General features: G+C 46.6%; 1 protein-coding gene and 1 pseudogene across 1 annotated transcript; one reads left to right on the top strand and one right to left on the bottom strand.

Moving 5' to 3' along the window:
- The first annotated feature begins 6121 nt into the window (after positions 1-6121).
- Positions 6122-11691, top strand: LOC119355250 (ruBisCO large subunit-binding protein subunit beta, chloroplastic-like). Its single transcript, XM_037622038.1, has 14 exons — positions 6122-6286; positions 6353-6478; positions 6615-6752; positions 8153-8248; positions 8339-8581; positions 8686-8920; positions 8988-9157; positions 9314-9391; positions 9504-9575; positions 9663-9767; positions 10602-10694; positions 10812-10904; positions 11027-11177; positions 11278-11691. The coding sequence occupies exons 1-14, from the start codon at positions 6137-6139 to the stop codon at positions 11295-11297; spliced, it is 1770 nt and encodes a 589-aa protein (XP_037477935.1). The 5' UTR covers positions 6122-6136; the 3' UTR covers positions 11298-11691.
- A 180-nt stretch (positions 11692-11871) lies between these two features.
- On the bottom strand, positions 11872-12668 carry LOC119357933 (annotated as a pseudogene).
- Between the last annotated feature and the right edge of the window lie 6118 nt (positions 12669-18786).

The following is an 18786-nucleotide window of genomic DNA, read 5'->3' as shown; positions in this document are numbered from 1 at the left end:
ACAGGTATCTCCGAAAGTGTCTGTTGGGTTGGCACGAATCAAGACTGGGATTTGTCACTCCGTGTAAACGGAGAGGTATCTCTGGGCCCACTCGGTAGGACATCATCAGAATGTGCACAATGTGACCAAGGGGTTGATCACGGGATGATGTGTTACGGAACGAGTAAAGAGACTTGCCGGTAACGAGATTGAACAAGGTATCGGTATACCGACGATCGAATCTCGGGCAAGTATAATACCGCTAGACAAAGGGAATTGTATACGGGATCGATTGAGTCCTTGACATCGTGGTTCATCCGATGAGATCGTCGTGGAACATGTGGGAGCCAACATGGGTATCCAGATCCCGCTGTTGGTTATTGACCGGAGAACGTCTCGGTCATGTCTGCATGTCTCCCGAACCCGTAGGGTCTACACACTTAAGGTTCGGTGACGCTAGGGTTATAAAGGAAGCTTGTATGTGGTTACCAAATGTTGTTCGGAGTCCCGGATGAGATCCCGGACGTCACGAAGAGTTCCGGAATGGTCCGGAGGTAAAGATTTATATATGGGAAGTCCTGTTTTGGTTACCGGCAAAGTTTCGGGCGATATCGGTAATGTACCGGGACCACCGGGAGGGTCCCGGGGGTCCACCAAGTGGGGCCACCTGCCCCGGAGGCGTGCATGGGCCTAGAGTGGAAAGGGACCAGCCCCAGAGTGGGCTGGTGCGCCTCCCACCCTTGCCCAAGGCGCAAGGGAGAGTGGGAGGGGGCAAACCCTAGTCCAGATGGGCCTTAAGGCCCACCTAGTGGGCGCCTCCCCTCTCTCCCCTCTTGGCCGCCCCCCCAAAACCCATCTAGGGCTGGCCGCCACCCCTAGGGGGTGGAAACCCTAGAGGGGGCGCAGCCCTCCCCTTCCCCTATATATATTGGAGGTTTTTGGAGCAGCCCAACACATGAGAACTTCTCCCTCTTGGTGTAGCCCTGCCTCTCCTCCTCCTCCTCTCCCATGGTGCTTGGCGAAGCCCTGCTGGATTGCCACGCTCCTCCACCACCACCACGCCGTTGTGCCGCTGCTGGATGGAGTCTTCCTCAACCTCTCCCTCTCTCCTTGCTGGATCAAGGCGTGGGAGACGTCACGGGCTGTACGTGTGTTGAACGCGGAGGTGCCGTCCGTTCGGCACTAGGATCTCCGGTGACTTGGATCACGATGAGTACGACTCCTTCAACCCCGTTCTCTTGAACGCTTCCGCTTAGCGATCTACAAGGGTATGTAGATGCACTCTCCTTCCCCTCGTTGCTAGTTTCTCCATAGATAGATCTTGGTGACACGTAGGAAAATTTTGAATTTCTGCTACGTTCCCCAACACTACTATCATCTTTCAACTTATTTTTCTCTAGGAACATATCAAAAATAGGGGAGCTATATTACGAGCTATTGATCTACAAAATAGATATGCAAAAACTATTAAGAATAAGTTCATCATAAATTTAAGGTCAATTAATCAAATTACTAATGAACTCCCACTTAAATTAACATCCCTCAAGTTATTTAAGTGATACATGATCCAAATCAACTAACCCATGTCCGATCATCATGTGAGATGGGGTAGTCATCAATGGTGAACATCTCTATGTTGATCATATCTACTATATGACTCATGTTCGACCTTTCGGTCTCCAGTGTTCTGAGACCATTCTCTACATGCTAGGCTCGTCAAATTTAACCGAAGTATTCTGCATGTGTAAAACTGTCTTACACCCGTTGTATGTGAATGTAGAGTCTATCACACCTGATCATCACATGGTGTCTCGAAACAACAAACTGTAGCAACGGTGCATACTCAGGGAGAACACTTTTATCTTGAAATTAGGTGAAGATCATCTTATAATGCTATTGTTGTTCTAAGCAAAATCAGATGCATAAAAGATAATCATCACATGCAATCAAAATATGTGACATGATATGGCCATCATCATCTTGTGCTTTTGATCTCCATCTCCAAAGCATCTTCATGATCTCCATCGTCACCGGCTCGACACCTTGATCTCCATCGTTGCGTCGTGGTCATCTTGCCAACTATTGCTTCTACAACTATTGTTAGCTCATAGCGATAAAGTAAAGCAATTACATGGCATTTGCATTTCATACAATAAAGAGACAACCATAAGGCTCCTGCTGGTTGCCTGATATCTTACAAAACATGATCATATCATACAATAACGTGCATCACATCATGTCTTGACTATATCACATCACAACATATCTTGCAAAAACAAGTTAGGCGTCCTCTACTTTGTTGTTGCAAGTTTTACGTTGCTGCTATGGGCTTCTAGCCAGAACCATTCTTACCTACGCAAAAACCACAACGGTGATTCATTAAGTTTGATGTTTTAACCTTCTTCAAGGACCGGCCGTTGTCAAATTTGATTCAACTAAAGTAGGAGAAACAGACACCCGCGAGCCACCTTTATGCAAAACTAGTTGCATATGTCAGTCAGTGGAATCGGTCTCATGTGCGTGGACATGTAAGGTTGATCCGAGCCGCTTCATCCCACAATACTGTTGAATCAAAATAATACGTTGGTGTTAAGTAGTATGACTATCACCGCCCACAACTCTCTGTGTTCTACTCGTGCATATCATCTACGCAAAGACCTGGCTCATGATGCCACTGTTGGGAAACGTTGCATGGAAAACAAAAATTTTCTACACACACGCAAGATCTATCCATCGAGATGCATAGAAATGAGAGGGGGAGAGTGTGTCTATGTACCCTCGTAGACCGTAAGCGAAAGCGTTTCACAACGCGGGTGATGTAGTCGAACTTTCTTCGCGCTCCAACCGATCTAGTACCGAACGCATGGCACCTCCGCGTTCTGCACATGTTCAGCTCGGTGACATCCTCCACCTTCTTGATCTAGCAAGACGACGAGGTAGTAGATGAGTTCCGGTAGCACGACGGCGTGGTGACGGTGGTGATGCAACTATCTCCGCAGGGCTTTGCCGAGCACTACGAAAATACGATCGAGGGCGAACTAGAAGGAGAGGGGCGCCGCACATGGCTAGGGAATCGTGGTGTGTGTTGCCCCTACTTCCTCCTCTCATATATATAAGTGGAAGGGGTAGGGAGGCAGCCCCTAGGGCGCCCCAAGTGCCCGGCAGCTGCCCTAGGGCGCCTGCCCTTGCCGAATCCCCCCTTCCGTATTTGTGCATGGGGGGAGGAAAGGGGGGCTGCCTGCCTTTGGGGCGCCTCCCCTTTCCTTCCCTCCCTCGTTGGTGTGTGGGTGAGTGGTGGAGGGGCGCACTAGCCCCTTGTGGGCTGGTGTGCTTCCCCCCTTTGGCCCATTTAGGCCCACCACTTGCCGGTGGCCTCCCGGAACCCCTTCCGGCACCTGATAAAATACCCCGTACTTCCAAAACCTTTTCGGTGACCAAATACTATCGTCCTATATATCAATCTTTACCTCCGGGGCTCCTCGTCATGTCCGTGATCTCATCCGGGACTCCGAACAACATTCAGTCATCAACTCAGATAACTCATACAATATTATATCGTCAACGAATGTTAAGCATGCGGACCCTACGGGTTCAAGAATGATGTAGACATGACTGAGACACCTCTCCGGTCAATAACCAATAACGGAACCTGGATGCCCATATTGGTTCCTACATATTCTACGAAGATCTTTATCGGTCGAACCTTATGACAACATACGTAATTCCCTTTGTCTGTCGGTATGTTACTTGCCCGAGATTCGATCGTCGGTATCTTCATACCTAGTTCAATCTCGTTACTGGCAAGTCTCTTTACTCATTTTGTAATACATCATCTCGTAACTAACTCCTTAGTCATTTTTCTTGCAAGGCTTCTCATGATGTGTATTACCGAGAGGGCCTAGAGATACCTCTCCGATAAACGGAGTGGAAAATCCTAATCTCGATCCATGCCAACTCACCAGACACCTTCGGAGATACATGCAGAGCATCTTTATGATCACCCACTTATGTTGTGAAGTTTGATAGCACATAAGGCATTCCTCCGGTACCCTGGAGTTGCATGATCTCATAGTCGAAGGAATATGTATTTGACATTAAGAAAGCAATAGCAATAAACTGAACGATCATATGCTAAGCTAACAGATGAGTCTTGTCCATCACATCATTCTCCTAAGGATGTGATCCCATTATCAAATGACAACTCATGTCTATGGTTAGGAAACCTTAACCATCTTTTGATCAACGAGCTAGTAAAGTAGAGACTCACTAGGGACACGGTATTTGTTTATGTATCCACACATGTATTTAAGTTTCCGGTCAATACAATTCTAGCATGAATAATAAACCTTTATCATGATTAAGAAAATATAATAATAACCATTTTATTATTGCCTCTAGGGCATATTTCCATCAGAGGCCGCAGTGGGGGCGAGTGCGCGTAGGGAGGGTGTGCGTGCAAGGGGCGGACGTGTGGTGGCGGGGGCATCGCAGATCTGACGCGGCACAACGTGGGCGTGCGATGACTGCTCAGCGCGCAGGCATGAGATGGGTGCTGCAGGCAGGCGCAGTGCTTGGTGCGCCCGGCGAATCGGCATCGTTCGATGCGGGAGGCTGTAGGTGCAGCAGAGGTCGTCTTGGGCTACCGGCGTGCACATGGTGTTGTGTGTTGGTTCATGTGGCCTAGGGCTGCGGCAGGGAACCAAAGTGGCTCTTGGCCTGGGTGGCGCTCCATGCTCCTTAGAGGCATGGTGCTTGGGGGGAGGGGTGGCTGGTGTCGCGTCTAGTAGCACTGGTTCCTGGGCGGCCATGAACAAATCTCGCTGGTCGTTTCCGCGAGGTGCAGTTGGCTTTGGTGGCTACTTTGAGTTTCTTCACCAGCGAGCTTGTTCGTGAGAGGTGGCAGTTGGTGGTCTTGTCGGCGTCAGTACGGGATGATGTGTGGCCGAGGTGGTGTGGGAGCCCCTGTCTCGGCCTTGTGTCGTGGCCACCGATGGTGGTGGTGGTGGCCGTCGTTGACCTTCCTGGAGGCATCAGTGCTGTGCTGCCGCACCCCTCGTGCACGGATCCAGCCATCTTGGTCTCTTCAAGGGAAACCCTTAATCTTGTGATCGGACAATGGCGGCACCTTCGTGTGTCGCTTTCCCTCTTGGGGGCTTCATCTCGGAGCTCGGCATCGGCAAGTGGGACTGGTGGTTTGCGGTGGTTCTGGCGTCCAGGCTTTTGTGGCAACGATGATGGTAGGAGTGATGTCGGCAACATGGCAATGGTTGCGGTACTCGACTCTTCTCCGACATGTCCGCGAAATCGCCTCGGTTTGTTTGTTGCTGTGGAGTCGAAGCTGCAACAGTGGGGCCCTGTGGTATACGATGACTGGCTGCAGGTGGCCCGTTCAGCGGTCTTAGTTGCGCCAGCTGTGCCTAATTTTGTCCTTCAGATTTCCCCGTCAGAGTTGGAACTGCGCTGTCTGTCGCAGGTGGCTTAGTTTTGGCGCAGATCTTCATGCAAGCTTCACGCGTCTGCTACAGTATGGGTTGAGTCGATGATCGCCTATGATGAAGTCGGAATCGTTTGCTCAGAGTGTAGGGATGGGGATGACGATGACGCCCCTAGGAGAGGAGTGATGACGATGGCGTCTGTGTGTTGTCTCGCCGAGGCCTTCTTTGAAGTGGTGTGCGTGGGATTTTTTTATGTGTGATGCTCAACGGTTGTAATGGTTTTGATCAGGTTCTTCATAATTAACTGGGCAATCTAATTTTCGTTCGGTTTTTTCTAATTAACTAAGCGATCCTTTTCTTTTTAACGAAGACAGGATAACTGCCTTTTCGAAAGAAGAAAAGCGCCGATTAGGATTTACCCGCAATGGCAGCCACCCGTCTCTCCCCACGCGGGCTGAAGAAAGCCTTGTCCAAGCCCAGCAACTGCCGGGGCCTCGCTTCGCCCAGCTCCTCCGCCGCAAACAACTGCTGCCTCCACGTCCTCGCCGTCGCCCTTTTGGCGGGGACGCCGGGACGCGACGGGACTGGCAAAGTAGATATTTTTTTTCAATGACGCTTTTTGGCGCGACGCAACCGCGTATCCACGGCCTTTCTCCCAGCAACAGCAGCCTTATCGTTGTCTTCACCCCCTCCAACCTCTCACCTCTGCACAGAAAGGCAGCATGTCGAGGATGCCGCTCCCTCCGTCCCCTCCCCCCTCCCTCTCCAGCAAGGCCCCCACCCTGCCCTTCTCCCCCAAGAAGACGCCGCCGATGCCCGTCTACAAGGACCTGCACTTCAACCACGACCTCTCCGCCACCAAGAAGTTGCAGGTAACGCAGCAACTTGCCTCGTCGTCGAATTAACTCGTGCTGCGTTCTGAATTTAGCTTCTTGCAGGCTGGTGTGGACCTGGTGGCGCGGCTGGTGGGGGTGACCCTGGGTCCCAAGGGGAGGAATGTGGTGCTCGCCAACAAGTATGGCCCTCCCAAGATCGTCAACGATGGGGAGACGGTCCTCAAGGAGGTACTCCCACTGACCTCATGCCGGCCTGCTCTTCAGATTCAGTACATGTTCCTGCAATGCTCGGGTAATTTTCGATCTTTTGGAGTGATTGTAATTTTCAGTAAACTCATTTGTTTTTTCTACTGGATCGTACAAGGTCGAGTTGGAGGACCCGCTGGAAAATCTAGGAGTTAAATTGGTCAGACAGGCCGGCGCCAGGACGAACGATATTGCCGGCGATGGGTGTACCACTTCTATAATCCTTGCTCAAGGCCTCATTGCTGAAGGAATGAAGGTATGCTGATACAGAATTGCACCGTAGTTCTCTATATTTCTTGGTTTGGAAAGTCATCAGGAGAAGTTTTTGGTATAATGAACATTGACCGAAAATGTTGGGTAGACCATGGTCTACCCGCACTTATGCTCAGGGCCACTCACCTCTAGACACAGTTTACCCGGATGTGTGCACAGCGGGTAAGGTAAACTATGACGGGAGTCATTAAAAGGGAGATTAGGTGGGCTATAGTTGCTAAGTAAACCTACTAGTAGATGCTAGCACCATAGGTATAATATAAAATACTATATTCCTTGGAACTATGTGAATGTTGTCTCCTATGCACCATCACTATTCATACTTGTTTATTCCTAGTAGACGAGGGAGCTTGCTTGTTTTATTTTTGTTGTTTATTCCCAGTTGTAGTATGATTTTGGCGCATGCTTTCTTTATAAGCTGTAAAACTCAACCGTATTTGCGGATGCGGCATACATTTTTTTTAGGTTTATAATAGTACATATTTATTTTTTTGAACATTTTTTGGGCTGTAAGACTTAACCTAGCATTTCAAATCATTCTGTAAAGTCTTATGGATATAAAAGACTACCTGCAGTGTGTCAGTGCAGATTTACAACTGTAGAAGTGCATGCTCTAGCCAATGCAACCAAAAGACCGATCTGATGGAAGAGACTAGGCAACACATTATACGTGAACAACTTTACTTATCCTTGCAAAATTCTTTCTTCTTCGTATGAATTTAATTTAAATACCAGAGGGCTCCCGTCTTTCCAGATTTTATTAAAAAAATTCAGACAAAACTTCGATTTTCACGAGCTGCAGTATGTCAGTACAGATTTACAACTTTAGTTATTCTTGCAAAATTCTTTATTCTTCATATGAATTAAAATACCGGAGGGCTTCAGTCTATTTCAAATTTTATTAGAAATTGTCAGGATAAAACTTCGATTTTCATGAGCTGCAGTATGTCAGTACAGATTTACAACTTTAGTTATCCTTGCAAAGTTACTTACTCTTCGTATGAACTAAAATACCGGAGGGCTTCAGTCTGTTTCAGATTTTATTAGAAATTGCCAGGACAAAACTTCGGTTTTCACGAGCTATTTAAAAAAAAGTGCTACAGTTCTTAGGTACGTGTGCCAGCCTATCTCGTTCAAAATAGAAAATGAGCTCACGCATGCCTACTAGTATGTTCAATGGTTAACGCTGGTTCGGGAAGGTTAAGGCTAACTAAAAAATTTGAATTCAAAGAGGGAACAGATCCACATGTGAAACAGTAGTATATCATACGACGCCCACTATAGGTTCGGGTGGACCATGGTTCAGAAACTCACCTCTCGAACATTGACAGACACAAACAATTCTGAAACCTAAACCTGCATCTGAATATTTTCAAAAAGTAGGTTCTTGCTGCTGGAATGAATCCGGTTCAAATTGCGCGTGGCATTGGGAGGACTGCTGATGCTTTGGTTTCTGAACTCAAGTTGATGTCACGTGAGGTATGGTTTATCAGTTAATCTATGACTATGAATGCCTCTGTATGTTCCTACCAAAGATATCATAACATTTTGTAAATTAATGCCTTCTAGATTGAAGATCATGAAATAGCACACGTGGCTGCAGTTAGCGCCGGAAACGACTACGCTGTCGGAAACATGATTTCTGATGCTTTTAAAAGAGTAGGGAGGGAAGGCATGGTTAGGATTGAAAACGGGAGAAGCACTGTAAACAGTTTGGAGGTTGTCGAAGGAATGCAGTTTGAACGTGGTTACCTCTCACCGTTCTTTGTGACTAATCATGCAAATATGTCCGCGGAGTACACTGACTGTAAGGTAGTGCAGATATCTCCATCATGTCTCCCCAGGCCACTGCATCAGAAGATGCACACACATCATTCTGCTGGATAATTTCAAGAGTTATGTTTTGTCTTTTGTAGATCCTGTTGGTTGACAAGATAATTTCTGATCCAAGGGAACTATTAAGGGTATGCTTTAGTGCTGTAAAAGAAGATTTTCCATTGTTAATAATTGCTGAGGATGTCGAAGAAGAAGCATTGTCTACTTTGACGAGAAACAAGCTATCAGGGATGATCAAAGTGGCAGCAATTAAGGCTCCTTCTTTCGGTGAACAAAAAACCCAATGCTTAGAAGACATTGCAATCATAACAGGAGGTACATAACTGGGTCACGAAATCAACTGATGCAACTCCAGTCATCAACATCTCTTGTTGGTTTTCAGGTACAGTAGTGAGAGATGACATGGGATACACACTAGAAGAGGCAGGGAAAGAGTTCTTAGGCTCTGCTTCTAAAGTAATAGTCAAGAAAGATTCAACACTAATTGTTACTGATGGAAGCACCCTTCATGCAGTTGAGAAAAGGGTTGCTCAGATAAAAGGCCAAGTTGAGGTATAGCCCAATAGTTTGATGCAAAACATGGAATAGTCCATGTGACGTTTTATATGTACGTACTGGAAAAACTGCAGTTAAAGCTTCCTGTAGCTACCATGGACCTATGAATATGGTCATCTTAATGCGGTGATATTTTTCATTTCTAATTTTCAGAACTCAAAGGAGAGGTACCAGAAAAAGATACTGGGTGAGAGGATTGCAAGGTTATCTGGTGCAATTGCAATCATTCAGGTCATCAGGTGTCACAAGTATTTTTAGCTAACTAAGCAAAACTTTGTGTAACTAGCCTTTTGTGCTGTTTGGACTGCATGATTCTAATAATCTGGCGTCAAGTTAATTGCAGGTTGGTGCTCAAACAGTCATTGAGCTGAAAGATAAGAAACTGAGAATTGAAGATGCCCTTAATGCAACCATGGTACCACTAACCAATCTACAATCTTATTATGCGATGTTCTGTGAAGTACAATTTTCCTATCTCGTAACCACATCTTGGATATTTCAGGCAGCTATTGAGGAAGGTGTTGTAGTTGGTGGTGGATGCAGCCTACTAAGATTATCCCAGAAGATTGACATGATCAAGGAATCATTGGATAATTTAGAGCAGAAGGTAAAATACAATGGTTTCATTTACGGTGCAAAATGCAACTAGGGAAATAATGAGCATGTGGCCCTAATTACCACTGTAGAAATTATCTGAAGGACTATAGTATACCGAGTAGATGATCTAATGAACACACATTACTAAAAGTTTATAATAGCCATCTTGCTAATTTCTGGAGACCAAAAACCTAAATCTTGATCTATATTAAATCTGAGAACAAACCAGGCATATGAGAGGGCTACGTCATCCCGATTTCATTGCACAATTACCATTTGACAAACATAAAATGTTTATACAGAAGGACTGCAGTGCACAAGAAAAAAACAAGAAACTGCCAACAACTCACAATAAGACAATCAGTATTCCAAAATGCCGTACTACACATGGATTTCATTGTCCACCAAAGCAGTGGATGATTTGGCTTTGTGCAACCTCGATGTCTCGACTAGCTCTTCACGTTATGTTGCTGCAGAGACCGGGTGTACTTGGTGTCATCTTGATATTAATATATTGGCCCTTATAAAAACAGAATGAATGATGCACATAAAAAATCCATTAATTTATTTCACTCTGGCTCCTTATATCTATAATTCATCATATATTCAAGAATAAAACATATACTGCAATCCACAGGCTCAACTCGAGTTCACCACAATCCGGGCCTACTGGTGCAACTATGCTTTTGTAGTAGTCAAGGTGCTTGTGCTTTATCGAAAATAACGATTTCTTGATCCATGGATACTGCAGCAATACATATATAGTTTGGATGGCCATTTACCACACTGATAAATGCACTGTTTTTTCTGTCTTGAGCCATAACTCCTTTCATTGCTTGTTCAGATTGGTGCTGACATCTTCAAACATGCTCTGAGCTACCCTAGCACACTAATAGCTAACAATGCCGGGATGAGTGGCAAGTTCGTCATCGAAAAGGTTATCAATAGCGAGCAGCAGCTCTTTTGGTTCAGTTACATGCACATTTGTCTGGTAAACTATTCCCTACCCGAGGATAAATTCTGGCTAACATGCATTTGACTGCTGCTGTTGAAGGTGCTGGCAAATGACAATGCAAGTTATGGCTACAATGCTGCCAACGGCTGCTATGAGGACTTGATGGCTTCTGGAATATTGGACCCATCAAAGGTTAGTGAAACAATGATAGAAGGATGGTTAAAATAATCCTATGTCTCTCGAACTAAACCAATTAATAACGCTGACTGGCATCACTAACTCTGCAATTCGTCTGCCCTGCACAAATATGTCAGGTTGTGAGGTGTTGCATAGAGCATTCTGCTGTTGTTGCCAAGTCTTTTCTCACCTCCGACGTAGTGATCGTGGAGGCGCAAGAAAGCAAACCGATTCGCGTAAGGCCCCCAATGCCCCCTAGGAACCTGATTCCCCCAATGCCTGCATCAGGTAAACTATATTTGCACCTTCATCATCATATAGAAAGATGCATCTTCTCTTCAATATCGTTCTTTTCAATATGGTGCTTACCTTGGTCCGATGCTTTCAGTTTCAGGTATTCGAGTGTAGCATTCACGCTCTTGTTTGGAGCCACCACAAATGTGCGTGGGATGAATAATTTTGTGGGCAAGTCTGTCAAGATATGAGCTGGAAGAAAGATTTACTACCACTTCCGATTAAACATTGCTCTTAAGGAGAGGAGAGCGAGGGTCCTCCTCAGGCCGTGTGTGCAACGTTTTCCTCGGCAGAGAAGAACTCAAAAGATGCCAACCAGAGCGCCCATGGGGGCTCTCCGGGAAGTTCGTACAGGCATTCACACTACAGCTGCGGTTCAATGTAGTGCACACTGACAAGTTTATGCGAGCAAATAGCATCCCATCATTTTGCTGATGAAACTAATCAATCTTTTCCTTTGGAGAAGCATGATGCCCGAAGGCAGGAACACAGATACAGTACTAATTAATTTCGTGTGCCTGTGCGGGGGATAGTGGAGCCTTGGGGGATTGGACATATGGTATCTTTGCACGTGCCGCTAGCTAGAAGGAACATGACACTGGCACATCTCATGATCGAGAAGCTAGCTGGCGAACTGAAAGTAGGTTAGCTGATGAGCCATCGAGGACACACATGTGCAGCTGATACTCTACACGGAACGGGTGCGTCGTGTAACACGGGTGGAAAGTGGCTTCTTCATCACCTTGAAGAACACGTTGGGGTCATTCATGTCGACCCCGCCGCCGCCCTCCGCCGGCGGCGCCCACTCGAACTCACGCACGAGCGTTGCCAAGAAGCACTTGATGTTCACCATGGCCAGACCCATGCCCGGGCAGAACCCATGCCCCGCACCAAACGGCATCATCTTCATCTCCTTGGGACCTGCCGATGGCCCAACGCCCTCCGCCTCGCCTCCGGCCAGGAACCGCTCAGGCTGGAACTCGTCGGGATCCGTCCATGTCTTCCTGTCTCTCCCGATGTCCCCCACAAAAAACCGCACGTTGAAGTCGCCGGTCGGCACAGTGGTTTCGCCCAGCAACGTAGCGTCCTCGGCGCGGACTCGGCGTGGGACGAACGGCACCGATGGGTGCATCCGGAGGCTCTCCAGCACGACCGCGTGCAGGTACGGCATCTTGCGGAGGCTCTTGTCGACGGAGACCGTGTCCACGGCGTCAACCTCGCGACGCAGCTTGCCTTGGACCTCTGGCTGGATGACGAGGTGAGCGAGCGTCCATTCGATGATGGCCACGATCGTATCCGCGCCCCCGCCGAGGAACTCTGACACAAGGCTCACCATCTCGTCGTCTCTAAGAGGATGTCCATACCGCCCGTGTCGTCACTGGGGACGCGGACATCGATGAGTGAGTCGACGTACGGACGCCGAACGCCGCCGTGCTGCGATGAGAGGGAGGAAGAGCTCAGTTTTTTTTTTTCGCGATAATACATGTCTCATTTATATCATAAGGATCATAGTACAAGCCACGTACAAACCGACCTGGCAAAGCTGAAAAGACAGCAAAACGCTAGCCTTTGCACAAAGGAACAACAGTCAAGAAGTAAAATCTTTATCTTTACCTCTTTACCTACTAATAAATCAGCGATTGCTTCTGGTGGTACGTCGCCGGCTGTTTTGCATAAAAGACCCTCTGTTTTAGAGAAATCAACCCGCAGTCCCTTTGTTAGTGGATATGGAAAAACGATTTGTTTTTGCACAAAACACCCTGTGGTTTAGAGTATTCAACCCATGATCCTTTTTAAATCGGGACGGGGTGGCGGCTCAAGCGGCTGGGGGCGGCGCGGCGGTTGGAGCTTGCAGGGGGCGGATCCATGCGATGCAGGGGCCGGGGAGGCGGATCCAGAGGCCGGCGGCGAGGTGGGGTCACTAGTGACGACGAGGATGGCCGGAGCGCGGATTCCCTGGTGGATACATGGAGTCTGCGGCTCCTGGGCAGGAAGGAAGGGAAATGAGGGAGAGAAGGAGGGAGTAAGGAGGGGCGGCGCATCGACTTAGGTAGGAGCTTGCCGGAGTCGGGCGATGGTGGACGGGCACGGGAGACGAAGGGATCCGGCGCGGCGGCGCGAAGTCCTTGCAGGTGGCGCACCTCGGCCGTCATCGAGGCCACCGCCGCCGCCTGCCGGTGCAACGAGGCAGAGGAGGATCTCCTAGTTTTGCTCCGTCGCCAACTCCAAGTTCACGGTCGTGGTTCTAATCCCTCTCTTGCCACTCCACTGTTTTTAGGGACCTTCCATTGTTTTGATTTACTCCCTTCTTCCATCTATAAAGGGCCTAATGCATTTTTTAAGACCGCCTTTGACTATTGACAAGATTAATAGTACATGACATGCACAATGTGAAAATTATATCATTGAAAGCTCCTTTCACACACGAATTTAACGGTGTGCTTTATGTAAGTTGCATGTCATATATTATAGCTCTAATATTTGGTCAAAGTTAGCCTCGAAAAACGCATTAGGCCCTATATAGATGGAAGGAGAGAGTATTGTATATGTGCAGTTCATCTCCCAGTCGCTGGCTGGATTGTGCCTATATCTCTCATCGTTTTTGTCAATCAGATAACCTATCAGTAGGAAATTATTTTCCTCCACTTTGCAAGACCACGTAACCAATTTACTATCAGTGGTCTATACGATTAATTTCTAACTTTGCGGGGTCATTCTGACTCGGCATCTGTCACACTCTAACAAGTGTTTGTCTTTAATTTCCTACACTATATTGTGCAACAAAATTTGCTCTGTGTGCATGAGTACTAATAATTTAGGTTATTTCGTTTTTTTTGAAATGATGATAAAATTGAGTTAAGCGGGTTGGAGCTACTACATCCCTAGCCCGAGTGGAATGAGCTCATGGAGCGCCTCGAAGGCCCTGACAACGGTGGCAGTAGGCGTTGCCATTAGATCTGGAGGTATAGGGAGTCGCCACGAGGAGTGGCAACCGAAGACAGGCAGCATCGACTGTGTCAAGCAAGCTGTAGCAGGCCTGCGCGACTCCTTGCCGATCACTTGACAGTCCAAGCCTGCAATAGTGTCGATTCAGGTAGGTGTGTGGCATGGCCGAATCCTGCCCGATCAGGGCCAACCAATGGACATGTTATATGCATCAATCTCCCAATCCAACAGGCAATACATGTCTGCAAACGGTCCTGAAAAAAGTCATTTGATAAGAAAAGTAAGTGCTTAGTTGTGCTCAATTTTCTCCTAAAAGAAACAGTTAACTTGTATAGCTTGCATCAATGACCTTCATAGTCCATACAATATTTTATATGCATCAAAACTAAGTTTTGTATGCTGCAGAAACTCAGGAAAATATGGTGGTTCTACATTACTAGGCAAATTAGAGGAGACTACCCAATCTATAATGACAGGTGGTGGTAGACACCTGGTATTTCTGCATTGATGAAATGTCTTTTGTGGAACTCAAAAATGGAGAGAGTTCAGAAAAAATAAATTTTAATGGAGTTTAATACTGGTTTCTTTTCTGCAGAATAGTAGTGATGCATTCTCTTCCGACAGGTTCCAAATGATGGTTATTCTGCAGGATTGGTAAGACAAGCTTCTGGAGATTGGTTTCTCATGCAACTCCTTGTGATGTTGAAATTAGTGTATCGCTCATTTCTTTCCTTGCTTCCTGTAGCAGTTGCATTGATAGTAGGTTGAGAATTCATTTATGGAATAGTCCACTGATGTTCCGTAATTAGCTTTCTGCTTATATTAAACTGACTGTACATTTGTGACAATGCAACAGGGAGATGGATGTAATGTCCTTGTCCGTGCCATTTGCTTTTGTGGGAAGAAACAAAATTGAGGTAAAGGAGGCTCATAGCTTGAAGGCGTTTGGTCCATTGATGTAGTAACTAACGACTTCATTTGGCTGCTAATTCCTTTGCCTGAAAGCTGTCTTTCAAAGCAATAATTTACTCCATCTGTCATAATTTATGTACAGTAGTTTCATGGTTCGCAGTGTGGTTTTCAATGGTGGATGTGACATCCGATGATTGCCCAGGAAGAAAGGTGCGGGGGAGAGAATCAATTTGTGGTTTATGAATGGAAACCTTGTGTCAACATGTTTGATATGTTTGCTTATTACTCAATGGTATGATCACTGCAACTTTTATGTTATTTCGTGAAAACGACAATCAACTAGGGCTTAGTTTATTTTTGGTACTGATTTATAGTTTGTTTGGTAATCACATCACACCTTCTTAAACTTTAGACAGTTAAATTTGATTTATGTTTCCTCCTAATTCATCTTTTCTGCCTTTCAGGTTGCATTGGCAAATGGGGCCTCAGCAATCTCTTGTGCCATTTGAACTTTAATTTGATTATCGATGAAGCAAGATATTCTAGATTTATCGAATCCTATTTTTTCATCAGATCGATATGGTTGTCTGTATAAACTACGGCATAAGCTTCTTTGAGCAGCTTTTTACGGTATTTCCATCTTTTAATTTCTCAGGAATTGCATCAAAGTACCAACCTCAGAGTTGAAAGTAAGGGCTGCAGATTTTTCACGGATCAAATAGGAACCACTACCACAGTACTGGCCTAACTTCTGTACTAATGCCTACATCAACCGCATGGGAAGAAGTTCTAGGTACATCTATTGCATCAGTCAGTATATCTTCCTTTATCTATAACTCGATATAGATATTAGGCTAACAAGTAGGCTATTACAAATTTACAGTACGGGTGGACCATTTTTAGACATGCCATATTCTTTGTCTAGATAACAAAATTATTTTCACATGGAAACCTCACACAAAATCGCTGTTTAAATCATTGTTGGATGTTCCATTCTTTGATTATTTTGTTACATTCAAACTAAGAATAATGCAAGAAAAAAACCTTCATTGTTCTAGAGAGGTGTTGGGAGGCTCAGAGCTGCATATTCTGATGATATAACTGTCAATTACAAAATAAGACCAAACACTGTTTCTACGAATTAGCATCAAGTTGCCAGGAGCAGTGAAGCGCCAATAATGGTCAACTATGGTGCTTGAGGAGATGGATATATGTAGTTGTAAGGTTGCAGATATACGGCTGGAGCAATATGTAAGTACTATTACAGAATTACTTCAGCTTATGCTGAGTGTTTCTATTAGCTAGATGGTTGTGCTTCATGTCCTAGGATCGCATACCCTTTATGTTCAGAGTACGGTCTGATTATGAATAAGATAATAAAAAGGTTCGTTTCTTCTAACTAGACATTTTGTTAATTTCCAGTTGAAGGCTTCCACGCGCCACCTCCTTCTCCCCCTCCTTTGCCGTGTCGAGAAGGGAGCAGCGACGAAGCTGAGGTAGACGTGGACACGTGCTAGGAGCCAAGGGGGGAACGGGGAAAGGCGGACGTGAGGTCCGTGAAGCCAAAGAAGGAATGTGAGCTCGTCCACCGCAGGCTATAGCTCCAAAATCGGTGGTGTCAGCCGCCACCAGTGCCACCGTGTCCGCCTCCGGCTAGCCTGGTAGCAACAAAAGTATGGCTGCAGGTGTGGTTCATTCAGTTTTGCAGTTTGATTTACTTGCTTGTGCATATGTGCGTGTATACTGAGAGAGAGGGAGAGATTATTCTTCTCTAGCAGTCATATTTCTGTCACAAATCTGCTCCCCTCCACTCCTTTTTCATTTAACTGAAATCTGAATGTGAAAAGCAGTTGCAAATTGGGAGCAGCAGAGTAAATGTTCAAAAGTTCAGAGCAGGTGCATGTTTTTGAGATTTAGAGGACGTGTAAGCTAGAAGATAGGTTGCCATGCTTTGTAAGTATGATTAGTTGGAGTACTATTCCATCCGATGGCAGTGCAAAGTTGAAGTAGGCGCTGACGAAGTACGTTAGGGTATGCTCTTCACGTCCACACTTCATTGTCCAAAAAGTGACAAATCCTTTTTTCTTTGCAAAAAGGCCTAAGGCCAAATATTAACGGACACATGTCCTTACAAACTCACCCGTACGGAAACATTCAAATCTCTAGGAGACGAGCTCTTGTTCTTCATGCATCCCTATGAGCCTCTACCTAGACGGATCAAAAAATTTTCAGTCTAGGAGCTTATGGAAGCAGTGGCCGAGAAGTCACTGATGTAGACCAGGAGATGTCGTTGGTCGCAATTTGTGAAGCAAATTGCTGCCCCGGATAGGAAAATGTGAGAAGGGCATGTAGAAACTGCAAGACCATGAAAATTGATCGAATCCGAACAAATCCCCCAGAAACCTAAACATACAAAATCATGTCAGAGACACAACCCCACACACCCTCGACCGCGAATAAGCACAGCAATGAAACGAGGTTAGGACACGGAAAACCATATTCCTATGGAGGGATGACACGCTCTCTCGGTTCCCTGTCCAAAATCCTTAGACAACTGAGAACCCATCGCCGCCTAGGATCCCGTCATGTAGCCCCCTTCTCCAATGACCAGTCTAGGTCGGGCTGCCACTGAAGGTAGCCAACACGCTGGAGCTGAGACGCAGCCCATACCACTCACCAATGCACACGCAGTAGCCGGCCATCCCCTCCATATCGCGCGGCCCACCAGGGCACAACATCTCCGAAGGACGTCCTCGTTGCCGACGGCTATGCTTGGGTTGTGACCGGCAGTGTACCATGGCGGCGGCAAGAGGAGGAGAGGCAATCTAGGTTTTCTTGTGGAGCTGGCTGAAGAGCAGACTCATACCTCAACCTAAAGCATTGCTTCGTGATAATTCAAGTACGGCAACATGAAGGCATATTCACATTATAGCGAATGAGGGCAACCTTATTTTCAACATTTGTCTTGGATATAAGAAGTGGCACATAGTGGCACTCTAGAGGAGCAGGTTTTACAAAAAAGATCGCCCGGTGCAACGCACGGGCATTGGTACTAGTTGCAATTAAGACCGAAGAAACCTTTAAACTTGACCCTAACGCACGTCACAGGCCTCCGGGACCACCATAGCAGCCACCAAAGGAAACAATGACGGATCACCTTCACATCCGAACTCGAAGCGGCTTCATCGCTGATATGCAGCTTTGCGGACCTTCAAAGTGGTTCACCAAAAGTGAAACCATTACCGTTGAACGAATCAGACCGGGACAACATCTCGGACACGCCATCAAACTCCAGATCTGGCACCCCCATACGACTAAGATGCCGGAGGAGAAAACCATACCTGTCATCCACGAACCACGAACCCAGCACACGATCCACCAACGAAGAGCTCAGCTTGGCGGCCACGATGTAAAGTAGGGTCTAGTATATTGTCCTTGTACACGTATTTTTATACGTATGTAATTGTAATTGTGATCTATATATTGAGACGTGAGGCTAGATGTCAACCACCCACGCAAAACCCTAAACCTGTGTTTTAACTTGGTATCAAAGCCAGGTCGGGCCGCCACCGCAGGTCCCTCGCACCGCCGCCCGATCCCATCTTCCGCGTCACCGCCGCCTCTTGCTACTTCACGTACACGCATACGCAGGAATCCATCCAGCTGCTTGCTAGCTAGCTAGCTAGCTTTGCCCGTACGCTGCCGCCGCTTCCGATCGCTGCTGCTGCGCATGCCATCTCCCGCG

Source organism: Triticum dicoccoides, chromosome 2A, assembly GCF_002162155.2.
Source record: "Triticum dicoccoides isolate Atlit2015 ecotype Zavitan chromosome 2A, WEW_v2.0, whole genome shotgun sequence".
NCBI classification, from domain to species: domain Eukaryota; kingdom Viridiplantae; phylum Streptophyta; class Magnoliopsida; order Poales; family Poaceae; genus Triticum; species Triticum dicoccoides.
Note: the sequence above shows the minus strand (reverse complement) of the source record. Positions and strands in the feature narration are given on the sequence as shown.